Source organism: Phoca vitulina, unplaced genomic scaffold, assembly GCF_004348235.1.
Source record: "Phoca vitulina isolate PV1807 unplaced genomic scaffold, GSC_HSeal_1.0 scaffold3, whole genome shotgun sequence".
In the NCBI taxonomy this organism is placed as follows: domain Eukaryota; kingdom Metazoa; phylum Chordata; class Mammalia; order Carnivora; family Phocidae; genus Phoca; species Phoca vitulina.
Genome location: NW_022589706.1, coordinates 57,680,710 through 57,698,165, shown reverse-complemented (window position 1 = coordinate 57,698,165; position 17,456 = coordinate 57,680,710). Strand labels below are relative to the sequence as shown.

At 39.9% G+C, this 17,456-nt stretch overlaps 1 protein-coding gene across 5 annotated transcripts in view; it reads right to left on the bottom strand.

Annotated features, from left to right (window-relative positions):
• FRAS1 (Fraser extracellular matrix complex subunit 1) overlaps positions 1-17,456 on the bottom strand; it is a 404,790-nt gene that overhangs the window by 83,437 nt on the left and 303,897 nt on the right. For 4 of the 5 annotated variants that reach the window (XM_032400603.1, XM_032400602.1, XM_032400606.1 and 1 more), the window contains exons 36-41: positions 14,658-14,789; positions 13,456-13,581; positions 11,129-11,376; positions 5,102-5,250; positions 4,760-4,922; positions 2,393-2,528 (exon numbers count right to left, since the gene is read on the bottom strand). In XM_032400603.1, the coding sequence (XP_032256494.1) occupies positions 2,393-2,528; positions 4,760-4,922; positions 5,102-5,250; positions 11,129-11,376; positions 13,456-13,581; positions 14,658-14,789 (954 nt within the window). The remainder of the gene's footprint in view (positions 1-2,392; positions 2,529-4,759; positions 4,923-5,101; positions 5,251-11,128; positions 11,377-13,455; positions 13,582-14,657; positions 14,790-17,456) is intronic. The other variant, XM_032400605.1, reaches the window with a different exon arrangement.

Genomic DNA, 17,456 nt, shown 5'->3' with positions numbered 1-17,456 from the left:
TTACCCATCGGATTTGGTTCCTCTTGACACCAGAAGCATGGAGGAGTCTGAGTGACCTGTGACCTGACAATCCCTGATAGCACACAGTGTTTCCAGAAGGAAGTGCTGTAATTTCCCTTTACATTGATCGCTATAAATATGAGAAATGTGGCTTCTTTATTTGGGTCAGAAAGAGCCAAATAAACTAAATGATGCCTAAAAATACACTCACATAGAGAAATGACTTATTTTCTGTCATTGGGAAATAAGCCATTCAACAAGTGAATCTGTCACCGAAGCTTTAAGCACCAATCTCTCCCAGTTTTAAAATTGCACCTTCTGTTTTTTCACGTAAATCATTCTCATTAATGTGCTTCCTTGCCTTTTTAAGCAGAATATACTATGTGCAAATTAAATAGTTCTTGATGCATGCAGGCTATGTTATGAACATCTATTACTGTGTTGTGCTGGAACACGGTGATGCACGCCCTCGAGGTAATCAAGGTGGGTCTGTTCCATTCGTGCTAGTACTAAATGAACGTGGAGTCCATGCTGTTAGATTTTAGACCTCACAGTATCATTATTCTGTTTCTTCCCGGCTTGCTGGTAAGAAGTTAAAGCTGCTTCTTGTAATATTTTTAAAAAGGCATTATGCTGATCTGCTCGATTCTGAATCTAGATAGCTAGTTTCATATAACAAAACAGGCTCAGTGCTGAACACGCATGGAGCAAGGGCTGGAGTCCTTAAATTGTCTTGGGATAATTATTTGCAACCCCCTGCCACCAGCCCCCTGAACGTCTTTTCCTTACTTCCAGGTTCATACTGACATAGAGCAGTGATTCTCCAAATGTGGTCCCTGGGCCAGCAACGGTGGCATCACCTATGAGCTGGGGCTGGGGGGGAAGCAAATGCCCGGGCCTCCCCAGCCTCTGCATAGGGTAACTCTGGGGTTGCTGCTCAGGAAATTGTGTTTTCATGAGCCCTCCAGTTGAGTCTTATGCACACTAAAGTTTGAGAATCACTGTTTCGAGAGCAGGAGCTTGCCAGAAATTTGACTTCTAGACCACTGAAATACTCCTCTGCAGGCATTCCAGGTTAACGTCAAACCACGTTAGGAAGGCTTAGTAAGAAACCACCTGGAGAGAAGAGAAGTAGAGGTGGGGGGCAACTACCCTTTCATGACTCCCCACCTTTGCCCATGCTCTTCCCTCTGGCCACAGTGAGACTCCCACTAACCCTTCAAGTTGCAACACAAATGTCACCTTCCTCGGCCTTTCCTGCCTTCTCAGGCAGAATTCATTGTTTTGCCCCATGGACTTTCTCAGGGTTTGCCCCTTTCCCTGTCCCAGCATTTTAAATTGATTGCCATTTATCATCCTTCCTCTCTGTCTCCCATTCAAGGCAGGGGCTGTGTCTCACTCATCTTTACATCCTTTGTCTCTGGCACAAACATTTGCTGAGATAAATCTAATTCACAATAAACAAATCTGAGTACATGCCATGAAAGGCAAGATGGGGGAAAGGACCCGTGGTTTTCTGGAGGAAAACATGGCCACGGCTACATGGATTTCTGGTAACTAGGTCCAAATCCCAGGCACCATGCTGGTCACAGACAGCTTCAGCCAAGGGCCTCTCCGTGGGAACTGCTAGCTGCACGCCAGTTAGAGCCAAGCGCGGCACTCAGGGATCTCACTGCAGAGGCAGCATCACGCTAACCTGCCAGGAGCTGTCTCAACTGCCAGTCACCACGGTCTCAGGGGGCCCGTGGACACGACACGCCTTCTCGCCTCTCCTTCCCTGTGATAACCAGCAGGGGCAGTGGGGGGTCCAGGGCAGATGGTGGAGGGGGAGGGATGCTGAGGAGAGGGTCACAGGCAGACCAGCATGCATTTCAATTCATGTCATATCCTTAGAAGGAGCTGAGCCACCAGCTGTGGTTCAGCTAAACTGCAGCTGCCTCACAACGGAAGGACAGGCATTTTTATTTCCTTGACACTCAGTTCTGAGTGCCATCCAGAAGCCCTTCCTTTCCCTGTTGCTGGCACTCCCGATCCCCTCCCCTGCTCTGTTTCTTCTCATAGCACTGATGTGCCTCGGAACATCTTACACAGTCTTCTCCTTTGTTAGGCTTCCTGTCTCCGCCCACCAGGATCTAAGGCAACGTGAAAGTAGGGGTTTCTATTTGTTTTGTTTACTGATACATCCCTAGTGCTTAAAAAAGTGCCTGGCACACAGAAAACGCTCAGTGGATTTTGGAGTGACTGAAACCTTCCTTCCTCCCGTTTCTTTGAATTGGATCCATTCCTCTTTAGCCCCCCCCACGTCCAGGTTTAAATGGAGGCAGGTGCCTCCCTCTCGCCCTCCCTTCTTGCCAGGTCCGGAACAATTCTACAGCCCAGCGACTGCTGGTACCTGTTCCCATGTTCTCGATGCAGCCATATTTGGGCAGAGCACTTAGCTTAATGATGGCGTCTCTCTGGAGGTTGTCCTGATCATCAGCAGCAAAGAAATGGTGAAAGGAGAGCGGAGCTCTCCCTCCCTCGTCAACCTACAAAAGAAAAGATTGTACAGTCCTTGGGCGGTTGCACAGAACTACAGTAAAAAGAACGGAATTGAAAAGTGCTGCCCGAGGTCACCTTCCAGCACCAATTCCACTTCTTTGAGGAGGCAGATGCTCTACAGACGAGATGAAGAATGCACATGCTGCGGGAGCCAGGCGATCTTTCAGAGCCTCTCAAAGCTACATTCAGATACCTCAACTTCTGTGTCTCCCTTCAAAGTTGTGCTTCCTTCAGTGATGGATCTGGTTATAAAGCAGCTCTGGCCCATTCTAATCACCCACCTCAGCACAGCTGCGCGGCAGGAGGGCCACCTTTCTTCCCGATCAACATTCCAAAGCCTGCAGCCTGAGGATGATCCATCCAGTCCTCCCTGGGATACTGCAAGGGTGGCTGTCCTATAGGTGCTCCCACCCAGAATGAAAGTCCCACTCACCCCCTCACGGTATATGTTGATAGGTGTGCAGGAAGAAAGGGCTCCCTCCCCACACCTGAAAGTTAGTGCTTATCTTAAGGTTAAGGAGGAAAATAAATCCGTCTAAGTAAAAGCACTTGCCGGAGCTAACTTTTTCCTGCTTTTTATGCTAACTCTGCAAACTGATCCTGGCGTTTTTTCCTAGCCTGCTGGACATGACCGAGCCATTTCACTCTGAACAATGCTTGGCCAAATATAGGAAGATCTGCAAGGTACAAAGTGGAAGGTCACCCTGACTCTGGGGATGGAGAAGGTCCAAATGGGTTCCCCAAGGTATGGAATATCAAAACCATTTGGAAACCACTCAGTTTTATGGATTTTTAGTTGCTTGACAAAACCAGAAAAACTCCTGAGTTTTTGGCATTGTGGTATGTACACAGAGCAGGACAAGGAGATTGAATTAACTTTTATGGAATCCCTACCATGTGTTGGTATGTACTGGGGGCTTTTAAATGGTATTTTGTTAATTATCAGAGCAATCCTTTAGGTAACAGGAATAGTTATATTTTAAAGATGAGGAAATTGAGGCTAAGAAAGATTATATCATTGGTCCAGGGTCACTCAGCTAGTAAGTAACAGAACCAGCACTTGAACTCAGGTCTGGGTAACCTCATGATTAGGACATAATCATATGCCCCCCACCCTCTCCACCCCAAGGAACTGTAAATAACATTTACGGTAATAAGTATTGGATTAAGAAGTGACTTGGGTGGGGGGTGGGAGGGATGGGATGGCTGGGTGATAGACATTGGGGAGGGTATGTGCTATGGTGAGCGCTGTGAATTGTGTAAGACTGATGAATCACAGACCTGTACCTCTGAAACAAATAATACATTATATGTTAAAAAAAAAAGGAAAAGATAGTAGGAAGGGAAAAACGAAGGGGGGTAAATCGGAGGGGGAGACGATCCATGAGAGACTATGGACTCCGAGAAACAAACTGAGGATTCTAGAGGGGAGGGAGTGTGGGGGGATGGGTTAGCCTGGTGATGGGTATTAAAGAGGGCACGTATTGAATGGAGCACTGGGTGTTATATGCAAACAATGAATCATGGAACACTACAACGAAAACTAATGATGTAATGTATGGTGATTAACATAACATAATAAAATTAAAGAAAGAAAGAAAGAAAGAACCAACTGATAGTTACCAGAGGGGAGCTGGGTGGGGGATGGGTGAAATTGGTGATGGGGATTAAGGAGTACACTTGGGATGAGCACACGGTGATGTATGGAAGTGTTAAATTACTATATTGTACGCCTGAAATGAATATAACACTATATGTTAACTGGAATTAAAATAAAAAGTTAAAAAAATAAAACAAACCATACCAAAAAAAAAAAAAAAGTGACTTGGGGACATTGTCCATATCCCCATATTTTAGTTCTTGGAAACATTAGATTTTTAACTCCTAAAAGATATATTCCATTTATAAATTTTACTCCCACTACTATACACATCTAGCATGGTATACAAAATACTATCCACATCTAGCATTTATGTCTAGCACATAAATATATTTTTTGATTAAATAATGTAAATATAATTATTTGATCTTCTGCATATATTTTTTTCATACTTTTTGAAAAACTCATGATTGAAAACCATGCATATCTTGACACTATTGCCTAGATACTTTGGAGGAAGAACTTGGCAGCTGATTCAGGTAGAAATCCTGTATTTACATCAGAACAGATTCCAGCTCTCCACAGCACTCGCTGTTCATTGATCTGAGAGTTGTTTACCGTGATAAGGTCAGCAAAAGCAATGACTGGAGGTGGATTCTCAACAGGAGTGATCATGATGGTAAACATCTGATTGTCTAGATGGTTGTGGTCCGTATCGGAGACAGAGAAATGGAAGCCATCAGTAACCAGATTACCATCAGTCTCATACACAGCTGAGTACCTACAGAGGTGAGGACAAGAATCAAATGAATGAGCTACATGACAAGCCAGGTAAGATGGCTGCATCTCTGTTTAAAAAGGGGGCAATATAATCTTTTGAAGGAGCTACTGGTTAGTTGCTTAAATATTTTAATACAATTTTTAAAAACTCTGTCAAGTAATAACAAAGTGGTTATATACCTAATTTTCTGGTTGTTGATGTCTTCCATTGTGAAATTGGAAACCTCTGAGAGCTCTTCCACCTCAGGTCCTGACACTCTTAAGAGAGCACCATACATGGGCAGAGAACTTAACTGAATCCAGATCTCTGAGTCGGGGGAAGAATCATCCTAATTGGGCAAATATGAGGCAAGACATGAACACACATTTGTAGGAATAAATACCTCCAGCAGTTAAAGATCATGGGTGCTTACTTCTCTGCCAGTTGAAAAAGTCTCTTTCCCTTTGTGATAAAGCAACACCATGTCAAAGTGCATGAGAATTCCATCATTATCACCCACCTAATACCTCTTTGATAATGTCTTCTTTCCAGAGTAGCTCAAGATAATAGTGAGGAAATGCACTTTAGGTATGGGGCATAAAACAAAGAGATGCCCTATTGTTACTACAAGAGCCACACAGGGTTGCATTTTTATTACATGCATCTAGTGAAGAACAAAACATGGTCAGAGATATAAGTCATCTTCCTATAAACACGGTTGTAGGCTTCTTTCAGAGTTTCAAAGGATGGTTTGCTTTTCAGAAACAGGTAAAATTCCATTATAACATATAATACAATGATAAAGAAAATTCTGTGAAACAGAAAGAAGGGAAGTTATTTAGTTTAGCCAGTGACTCACTCTAAGTAATATTTGACACGGTAAAAATTTTAGTTTAACAGAAGAATTTAGGAAATCTTATGGATTTCATTCCATCAGGATGGAACCTACAGATGCTCTACCCAGAGGATGACCAATCTTAACAAAGACAATTTTACTTTCCTTCTGCATTGCTTATTAAGAAATAAAACTGGCTTTCTGTGTTTCTATGCGGACAATAGTTGTATGTCTTAATGAACAATTTCCTCTTTCTTTAAGGATATTGTGGAACTATCTAGGAGGCCGGCAACACCTTTTTGGAGAGTTTCCCTGAGTCATTCATCTTTTAGAGCAGTTGGCTGTGAACATGGGGGCACTTTTTACTCTACCACAGCAACAATGAAAATAAATATTGCATGGCCAAGTGTACTTTGAAATGCAAATTTCCATGGGTATGTTGTATAGCTGGTTGAAGTATGGATCAGGAATGTGCTCAGGATACCTGGTGATCTGGGGCAGAGGATTTTAGTCAGTTCTTGCTTCTACCCCTAGGGGCCTTTTTAAATAGACAGGTCGGAGCCTCAATGCAAGGTCACAGAATTTTCCATATCTCCTTACATCACCTGACACTAGTAAGGAAGGAAACTCAAATTCATCAAAGTTGTAAAACTTCAGAAAATTTCCCCTAAATTTGTACTTTAAAAGTTTCTCTATTTTTCCACATGGGTTATCAAATACAATATGCAGACTTCCAACAGACTACTTTCTAATATTACTATGAGTACCCTCTGAGAGAGAATTTTTAAAAGACAGCTAAGAGTTCTAAGGTATTATCTTCTAGGATGGTGATAAACTATAAGGACAGAGCTCCTGGCTCTTGCTTAGAATTAATAGTTTCAAAATTCCACATTGGCAAATTTGGCAAAGAAATGCTTCTTTCATGTCAGGCACATTTATTTTAATGTTTCAAATCTCAAATGACTGCTGGATTTGAAAAAGTGTGAAATAAGCTAGCTTTTTTTCTTCTGAAAATGCTATCATAATTTCAGAAAATAATTATTTTTATAATTAATGAAAATTACTACTTTGGCATATCTAAGATATTATGGATGCAAAAAATCTCCTAAGAATGTAGACTTTGTTTTTATGTAATTTTCCTACCTTCTTACCCCTTTTGTATTAGTTCATTTTTCATTTTGTTTTTATTACTTATACATCTATTGACCCACCATTCAACACAAGGACTAGAACACTGATAATTAACAGTTATGTATGTGTTCCTCCTTTACCCTGTCCTTGGGCCTCCCATCACCCTGGGTCTTATTTCTCATTTCCCTGAATTTCTTGATATTATTTGATATATTACTACAAAGTATTTTTAGTTGTTTTTTAAAAAAACTTATGAAAAAAGAATTAGACTTTCTCTTGTGGGACTTACTTCCCTTTTTACTCAATAGTGGACTGCTAAGATCCATCAATATCATTGTATGCAGCAACAGTTCATCTCTAGAGAAAGTATATCCACAGGTTATATTATCCTGTTGATGGGCATTTGTCTTGTTTCAATATTTTTGCTATTACAAATACTATTGCTATGAATTTTCTTGGGCATATCATTTGGTGTACATATGAAAATTTCTCTTAGAGAGGAATCTAGGAGTGGAATGGTTAGGGTATAGGACCACTCATCCTCACAAGACAATGCCAAATTCTTTCCCAAAGTGGTTTGTTCCAGTTGACTCTTCCATCAGCAAAGAACCTTCTGCAGATCCATTTCCTCTCCAACATTTGGTATTTTCAGACTTTTAAATTTCTGCCAATTGAATTGGTATCATATGGTATGTAGTCTTTTTTGCTTTCCTTGATGCCTAAAAGAGTGATTATCTCTTTTTATATTTATTGGCTCTATGGGTTTCTCCTCTGAAATTCCTATTAATGTTTCTTGTTCATTCTTCTACTGGGTTACCTTTTTCCTCTTGATCTGCAGAAATTTTTTATATTTTGTTATTTTTGGTTATATGTATTGCAAATATCTGTTTCCAATTTGTAACTTGTCTGTTTTCTGTATTTCTGGTGGGTTTTGGGGAATATAAATTTAATTTTAATATAGTCAAGTTTATTAATCTTTTCTTTATAGTTAGGACTTTTTGTTTTTAGTTTAAAAAATCTTCCCTTTCTCAATATCTAAAAATATTCACCTTGGGGCTCCTGGGTGGCTCAGTCGTTAAGCGGCTGCCTTCGGCTCAGGTCATGATCCCAGGGTCCTGGGATCGAGCCCCGCATCGGGCTCCCTGCTCGGCAGAGAGCCTGCTTCTCCCTCTCCCTCTGTCTGCCGCTCTGCCTACTTATGCTCTCTCTCTATCTCTGTTAAATAAATAAATAAAAAATCCTTAAAAAAAAAAAAAATTTTAAAAATATTCACCTATATCCTACAAAGAATTGTAAAATTTCAGTGCTTGATTTGCCCAAAGTTAATCTCTGTGTACAGTGTATACAAGTTCTTTTATCCATATGAATAATCATTTTGTGCAGGTCTATATTTTAAATAGTTCCTACTGTTTCCACTGATCTGGCTTACTGTATCTGTTTTATATTACAGTCCCATGTATCGGTCTGTTTCTGGACTCTAGTGTATTCCTGTGCTACACTGCTTTAAATAGTGCAGGTTTATAATAAATCCTGGTATTTGATAGGGCAAGCCCCTGCCCTCCTATCATTCTTTTTCAGAATTTTGGCCCTTCATTCTTTATTGTAGAATCAGCTTATCAAGATCCATAAAAAGTGCACTGGGCTTTTGACTGGAACTCAGCTGAATGGAAAGATCAGTCTGCAGGAGAATTGATATCTTTTTGCTACTAAATCTACCTATTCATGCATATGGCACGTCTCATCATTTATTGGGTGTTTTTAAAAAATGTTTGTCAATTAAGTGTTATAACTTTCCCCATAGAAGTACTGTCTAGGGACGCCTGGGTGGCTCAGTCGGTTAAGCGGCTGCCTTCGGCTCAGGTCATGATCCCAGGGTCCTGGGATCGAGTCCCACATCGGGCTCCTTGCTCGGCGGGGAGCCTGCTTCTCCCTCTGCCTGCCTCTCCCCCTGCTTGTGTTCTGTCTCTCTGACAAATAAATAAATAAAAATCTTTAAAAAAAAAAAAAAAGAAGAAGTACTGTCTAGTTTTTGTTAGATTTAGTCCAACAGACAAGATTTTTATAATGCTATTATAAGGGGTGTCGTCTTTTTAGTTACATTTACTGGCTATTTTTTGCTTATGTCTAGCAATCCTATTGCTTTGTTGATCTTCTATCTGACCCCTTGGTAAATTCTCTCTTTATTTCTAATACTTTGTCAAGAGATTCTTTTGGATTTTCTTTAGTTGGGCACTGTATCAATTTTCCCTAGAAATTACACATCTTTTGTTACATTTATTCCTAGATATGTGTTATGTGATGTTATTAGAGATGTTATCATATTTTGAACTATTGTATTTTTGGCTGGTGCATAGAAATGCTGTTAGCTTTTTAAGATTAATCTTCTATCTTCCTCCCCCCACATTGCAGATGAGAAAACTGAGTCCTAGAGAGTTAAGTACCCTGCCAAGGGTTACTACACCTGTAAGTGGTGAGCCTGCTTTAAAACTCATCCATTCTAACTACAAAACATCCCTCCACTACTTGTTTACCTGCAGTGCAGAGCAAACTGTATAGGAAACCACCATTAAGAAACAAATCACACAGGATCCCATTTTTGCCTCTTGTCTCTCTTGACACCATGTCACCCTCTTGCAGTTAATGACACTCTAATTAAAAACAGGCTCACCTGCTCCTATCCTTTTACATTCTGTTCCATCTATGACCAGCATTTCAGATGGCTTTTTGAACCTGTCTGGATGTTCACTGCAAACTCATTAACTATGCATATCTGGAAAGATTTTCCCCATGACACTAAGTTCAACATTCTTCTATAACCCTCAGAGAAAGTTAGTATATAACTTAGCTAAGGCTTTAAAATATGCTATGCCTTCAGCAGGCTAGAATAGTCCTTTTGGAGTCTTTCTGCTCTAGTGGGTAAATTCACATTCAATCAATTTCTGAAAATACATGTTCAGTTGCCAATGGGCTCGTGTTTTGATATGCAGCTTATAATATGCAGTTAATGGGCAGGAACTGCTCCTGGAGAGCTATTTTGGCCTGTCAAACATTTTTCAAGCCTTGGTGATCTATTGATTAAATCTGTATTCATACATTTTTATGAATTCATGAGTTTCATAAGATTCAAAAGACCATAACCTACAGTAAAAATCACCTGTCAATTAGAAAAAAAAACAAAATCGAAGCTGTTCTGAAACTATACTAGAACCATGAGAAGAATCAGGGTGGAATGCAGTTTCCCATAATTTAAGAAAAGACAATTTGAGGGGAAAATCTGTGCTAAAGCAATTGAAGCAATTGTTCCCAGGCTAATGCTTTATCTTACACGCTACTATCCAGGACTAGATTTTATAGCCAGACTCTTTAGTCCAGAAAAGGATTACTTAAAACTATATAGTATTGAAAGAAAAGAAGATAGATGGATAGATAGATAGATAGATAGATAGATAGATAGATAGATAGATAGAGGCCAGGTCATTGGTTGGAATTTTAACATTGGTAAGGAAAAATTCAATACTAAGAACGATTACCATTCAGAGAACCATCCATATTTTCAAGGTATTTGTCAAAACTATTACGTTTACATAGAGAATTCGTGTATGTTTACCACACATAACTGAAAAATAAAATTAACTATCCTCATTATCCTCAGCTCCAGAGGTACAATCAAAGAAAGGAGAGGAGTGTAATTAACCAGGGTCACTTCGCAAGTTAGGGTCCTAAATACACGGCTTCTGTTGGGGCATGGGATGGAGGGTGAGTCAGTAACCTTGCCTAGGAAAGCTGGCAGAGAGGCGCTGCCAAAGGAGTGTGCCAGCATTCTGTGTGGAGCTGGCCCTGAGACCAAAGCTGGTGAAAGTGGGCTTCCTCTCAGCGGGCCATGAAATATAATTACGTATTAGTCATGAATCAGGTACTTCTAAAATGCTCTTTCCTGAAAATTTCCATTTGAAATATTATGGATGGAGCTTAAAAAATGGGGACTCAGGCTTTTCCGGCATGGGCACTGTTCCTGTTGACCATCACCCATCCCGACACAGTCTCATTTCGTTTCCGTTCACGTTCTGTTGATTCACTTGTCTGCTCATGAGACACCAGGGGCCACCAGAATAAACAATGGAGTAGAGCTACTGGGGAGTTGAGAAGAAACTTCCTTATCTGGCCACATACCTGCTGCCCTGAATATTCAGCCATGGCATTGCTTTCTAGTCAAGCCCAGGGAGAGGGCACAGTGAACAAGAAGACACAGGTAAGAACTTACAACGTAAGCAAGGTGTGACCTGGTGATCACGGCTGTGCTTTTCCTAGCAACGGTAATGCTCCGCGAGGCACCAGCAGCCAGCTGAGGCCCCCGGGCCTCCGACAGGGACACCGCCACTTTCACTTCCACAGTCGTCGTGGACGTGCCATCTGTGACTGAGATCTCCATGCTGTCTTCCTGGGCAGGGGAGCCATCGTGTAGATACTGCAGAACATTTTTCTCAATATCATCATATGTGAAAGTGTCACCTTTCGAGAATAAAACAAATTGCAAAACCAATCACTTCTGGGTAACGCTTTTCATGTATATAACACCTTTGTTCTCAGGATTTCAAAGTACATATAGGATCATAAACTCTGGGAGTTGTAAGTTAATTAGTCCAACCACCCACCCAACATAGGATTCCCTTTACGCCATTCTTGAAAAGGGGTTATATAGCCTGTCCTTCAACACGTCTCAAGGTGGGAGGCTCACTGTTTTACAAGGCAGCTAATTCCACTGGAGATAGCTCTAATTTTGTTTATGTTCTTAATCATAGTGAGCTCAAATCTGCTTCTGTAAGGTCCAGTCATCATTCTTAGTTCTAGAGAATAAAGGCCAAGCCTCTATTCTTTAGGATAACCTAGTCTTGGATCTAATCTTGACGCTGAAATTTTTTGGAAAAAGTTAAGAAAATAAATCATGCTTGATGAATCTGTAGAGGTCTTTGTTTTAGGTGAAAATATAAGGTTTTTCTAAATTAAAAAATATCTAAAAATTTAAAAACATACTTGAAGTTAGAAATCCAAATTTGCAGGTCTAGAGTACTAATTTGTGATAGATTTCATAGGTGTGTGAAAGAAGTCTCAAGGTCATATAACTTTGGGAAAAATAGGTTTAAACAAAATTTAAAACTAAAACTTTTTTGAACTGCAGGATTTATTAATTTTAGAATCTTCAATGTAGAAATATTAAAGCATTCCAAAATTGTTTGGTCATGGAACCCCCCCTTTTTTTTTTAATTTTATTTTATTATGTTATGTTAATCACCATACATTACATCATTAGTTTTTGATGTAGTGTTCCATGGTCATGGAACCCTTTTTATAAGAAATGCCTCTTAGCGTCATGGGCCCCAAGGATTCCAGAGAGTACAACTGAAGAATTGGTCTTCTTGGATGTTCTACTCAACTCTATTTCCTGACAGATTATTGGCTCTAATAATTGGTGTTATGAATGAGACTAAAGAATTTATTCATTTTCTGTCTTTGTCTTCTAAGCCTTCTATTTTGACACTGTGTTATTGTGATTTACTGGTGCTAGTGGTATTGTGCTTCAAAAAAAGTCATAAAACTAATGTTTTATAAACATCTTTAGATACTATATATTAGTTACACAAATATAGGTTAAATATAATGTTAAGGAAACTGGGTTCTGACTGGTAATGCTCCTTAAATAGTTCCCTTAGGGTGCTAGAAATTTATTCTGATGATATTTCTTGTGTTTGGTAAATTTTTAAAAATCTGCCTTTGTGACTCCCAAATGCCTATTGGTTGTTATTCAAATTCTATCTAACTTCAAGGTCAAAGACTTGCCCCCCTCTCTCTGCAGGGATATTCAAAAGAATGCACTATTACATGCCTATTAGGAATTATATAAAGGTTTTGAGAAAGTACACATTGTTGAAATAAGCATATAGCATCCCAAAGTGACTACTTTGAAAGAGATAATATTCACTTTGATATATACGGGCTAACTATTAAACAATTAGATTTAGCTGTATTCCTTGCGCTTTTCTATACTTTCTAAACAATCAACATGTATTATTTTTCTATAATTGGAGAAAGTACAAGAAATATTATTTTGGAAAGCTGGTCATATGACCTACCACAGTGTTACATCACAAAGAGACTACTTAAAAAAATGTGTTTCATTTTTTATGGATGAAGATACATGCAGTTTATGCTATCAGATTTTCAGTGCTAAAAATACTGTGAAGATTAACATAGCAAACTAAGGAAGACAAATTCATCTCCATAACCACAAGAAAGCGGCACCTGACACTTCGTATGAGGTTGTTCTAAATGCATTTACTCCAGATAAATCAACCGATTTCGACTAATTTCACCTACAACTTGAGGAAACAGCCTCATTGTTTTGGGTTGTGGGTGGTGGTGCAGAGAAAGAAGTCCCAACTATTTCAGCCAATGGACTAAGAGCTAAAAGTTTTTCCTTTCTAAGTATCTCCTCATAGTTTGTCCCACAGAGTTGCTTTACTTCTTGTCTGAGACATAAAACTGTAGAGCAAGAAACCCTCCGAGCAGGCCAATAACAGAGGAAGCAGCTACCTGTGGCCATGGGCCCTTGGAACTCGGCTGTGTACTTAAGGAGCACACCATGCTCTGGAGGTCTCCGGAGCTCAAAGAAGAGTTCTTCAGGTGCTATCTCGGTATCTCTTGCTGCCAGCTGAAGTCCTGTAGTCAGGAAACAAATCATGGTGAGAGGATGTGTACATTAAAAACTGTATGCCCTGCCTACATTAAAGCTTCAGAGCAGGCTGGAAGCCACGCTGTGGGCAATCTGATGGTTATAAGAAGGCACTGTTGAATTCCAGTCAACCACAGAAGAGTGAAAACGGATGATACAGTCAATTCCCAAATTACAAGTAGTTAACTTACTTCCATAAGTTAACTTATAAGTAGGTAGTTCTGAATTAAGAACACCTTTCCATACAAATGAGGGCACGAAGCCGACATATAGGTCAGTCCAGTCTTCCAGAAAATCCTCCCAGAAACTGTTTTTGCTTTTCATTATTTATTCCCTTCTTTTTCTGAATCTACAGAAGAGCCAAGTTGTTTTAACAATGGCTGCTAGGGCCATCACAGAAGTGAGAAAGAATAGGGTGGAGCGACAGTCGTCTTTGTATATGTGGCTTGTTTAGAAATCGGATGACAATTAATTTCAGGCCAATACTTAAGGGTAGAAACTGGATAAGGATCTGTAGAGCACAACTAACAAAAATCACAACATCCACTGTTTGCTTTTAAAATGTATTTGGTGAAAGAATAAAGAAACTCCTAAAGAGTAAGTACACTAAGAGGTAAATAAAATTACGTACAGAATAACCGGGCCAACGCATCACAACTTCTGAAGGTTACTGTGATCTGTCATTTCTCCGGTTACTCTTTACCTTCTAAACAGAAAACAAGGGCAGTCGCTGAAACTGCTCCCCTCCCTTCTCGTCTCTGCTCTCCTTTGTTAATTTTATATTTTAGCGACGGCAACAAATCAAACTCCTGAAGGCTGGAAAATACATTCTGTGTTGTATTCTATCACTGAACACTGGCCTCGGAAAGCTCTATTTCCTTCTCTCTGTGCTGCTTCTATTTGCATGGAAATGGGCAGAGGGAAGGGTATAGGTGAGAACACATATACCTTTTGGAAGAAGAGGTCACTCTTTCTGGGCAACCATCAAGAGGTTTAAACAGGGACTGCTGCTGAAATACGGTTCCATTTCCAAAGGCACGTTTCTTTTAGGCTCAGTTCCTACCTATAGCAGTGCTGCCTCCTGGGCTGACCTCAAGCAGGGGAGCTGTGACCCAGAACGCCGGCAGGTGCTGATCAGTGGGAAGCAAATGAATGGTGAGGACCATCTCCGGACTTGTGTGAGCTCCATCTGAAACTAGAAAGGACAAACACACACATGCACATCAACGTGTAGTCTGGTCACCATCAGGCTGCTTCCATAAATATGTAGCCAGAAGCTTTTTTAGATTACCTTAACACTTTGAAGAGATGCTTACAAATGGAAAATGTAAGCAAGCAAGGAAGATACTGTGAGCTATTCTCATAAAGCTTTTTCTACTGGATAATGAAAAGGCTAAAGGACCATAATAACTAAGTCATTCTAAGAAGCAAGTTTCACAACAAGGTGATACTGGTAAATGTTAGCGGAAAGGAAAGTAATATAAAATCTATACTCTTAGATGATGCTGATAAAGACTTTTATTTGTGGGGAGTGCCTGGGTGGCTCAGTCAATTAAGCATCTGCCTTCAGCTCAGGCCATCATCTCAGGATCCTGGGATCGAGCCCCGCATCGGACTCCCTGCTCAGCGGAGAGTCTGCTTTTCCCTCTCCCTCTGCCACTCTCCCTGCTTGTGCTCTCTCTCTCTCAAATAAATAAATAAATAAATAAATAAATCTAAAAATAAAATTAAAAGACTTTTATTTATGGAATTATTTTTTGATTTATTCTCATGTTTCGGAAAAATATTTTCTTTTAAGAGATCTCGTTTAGAAATGACACATCTATGTCTCATGAGGAAATAACTTTTTAAAAAGGACAGAAAATACCCACACAAGTATCTCGGATGGCATTTGTTGGGAAGAAGCAGACTCATTTGTTTTTTACCTGATCATTATACACATTGCAATAAATGGAAGATACCTTTGTGAATAGAACAATGACTTTAAGATTTTATTTCCCTGGATTTTATCTGACATCCAAGTGAACACTGATCACCTGAGGGAAATGAAAGCAGAACTGTCTGGTGCTTAACTCTGATTTCCACCTTCCCATACCTTAAAACACGCTCCCTTCTCTAAAAGCCAGGTTTAGAAGAACATCTGTACCACCAATTCACCAATGTGTTTATTTGTAGTGGCTACTGAGAAAACTCTACTGTTGGTTATTTTAAATGTGTAATATGCTTGCATATGGATTGGTTTCCTTCGACACTTTCTTCTGGACTTAGTAGCAAGTCCATAGGAAGCTGACATCTTCTTACACAAAGTAAAGCACTGCTCAGTGACTGCTGGTAATGATCCCATTTGGGTTTTAGATTTGTTTTTTCCTTGAGAACAGATCTGAAAGATATGGCTAGATTTTATCAGGTACACTCCATGTCCTAGAGCAGTCCAGAAATAGCCCTCCCGAAGGAGAGGAGACATTACCCCTGCGAATGAAGGTTTTAAGGCTCTGGTCATTCGGCCAAATATCACAATTATTGCCCCTGCTCCTTTGTTTATGCCCAATCTCCTCTCTGGATCATCAAAGATAGGGACAGACAATTCCTAACTTTTGGGGGCTTGGGGGACAAACATATGAACTTTTCCATAAATTTCAGCGGATTCCGATTCTCTGAGGCCCCTGGAATCTAAGTTAAGAACACCTACCTTAAATAAAGATTACAATTGTGAGATATAATTTTACTTTTTTAAACGTTTTACATTGATTTCACTTTTAAGTTGGGGGAGAGCCTCAGGGAGCAGTCAACATCCTCACTTTTGCAGAAGAGGGAGGGAAAGGCCCTGAAACTTAGGAGCTTCAGTAAATATCACACAGCTGTCAGGGAAACCAAGGTGTATCTTTCCCTCTGGGAGTAAATGGAAGAAAGCTATTTTCTGGTATATATTTTATAACTAGAAAATGTATCAATGGGGTACAGAGTTTTGTAAGCAAATATAAGAACTTAAAATCAAAATGTTAGCAATTACATGTCTAGCTGCCCCTTTAAGCAACGTTTCTGATTTCTCTGAGAAACAGTCAGATGGCCTCTTTGGGTCAGAGACCTCCTGCGAGCACCATTTGCCTCGTGTATTTTCCTTGCTCAGGATGGCTCTGCAGAGCATCTGGCCTTATTTTGAAGCAGCCAGGTCAGGAATATCAGCTTTCCTTCTTGTCTTAGCTGATTAACCGAATGAGCTGTTCTCCCTCATTCTATGGGTTAATGTCAGGGCTCAGGCTTCTTGCCACCTTAGTTCATTATGTGCCCAATTTAAAATTTTCTCTTACAAAACTCAGCTAAAGGAGATGGCTTCTTACCAGTTTCCAAATTTTTTTCTCCTTAAAAAAAGGGAACCTCTTATACCCTTCACAACAATTAACTCGAAATGGATCATGGACCTACATGTAAAATGCAAAACTATAAAACTCCTATAAGACAACAGAGGAGAAAACTTAGATGACCTTGGGAATGGTGATGCCTCTTTAGATAGAAACACAAAAGACATGACCCATGAAAGAAATCACTGATAAGCTGGACTTCATTAAAATTAAAAACTTCTGCTCTGTGAAAGACAATGTCAAGAGTATGAAAGGACAAGCCATAAACTGGAAGAAAATATTTTCAAAAGACCCATCTGATACAGGATTTTTATTCAAAATATACAAAGAACTCATAAAACTCAACAATAAAAAAAGAGCCCAATTAAAAAATGGGCCAAAGACCTTAACAGATACTTCACCAAAGATACACAGATGGCAAATAAACACATGAGAAGATGCTCCTCATCATACGTCAGCAGAGACATGGAAATTAAAACAATTATAAGATGCCATTATGCACC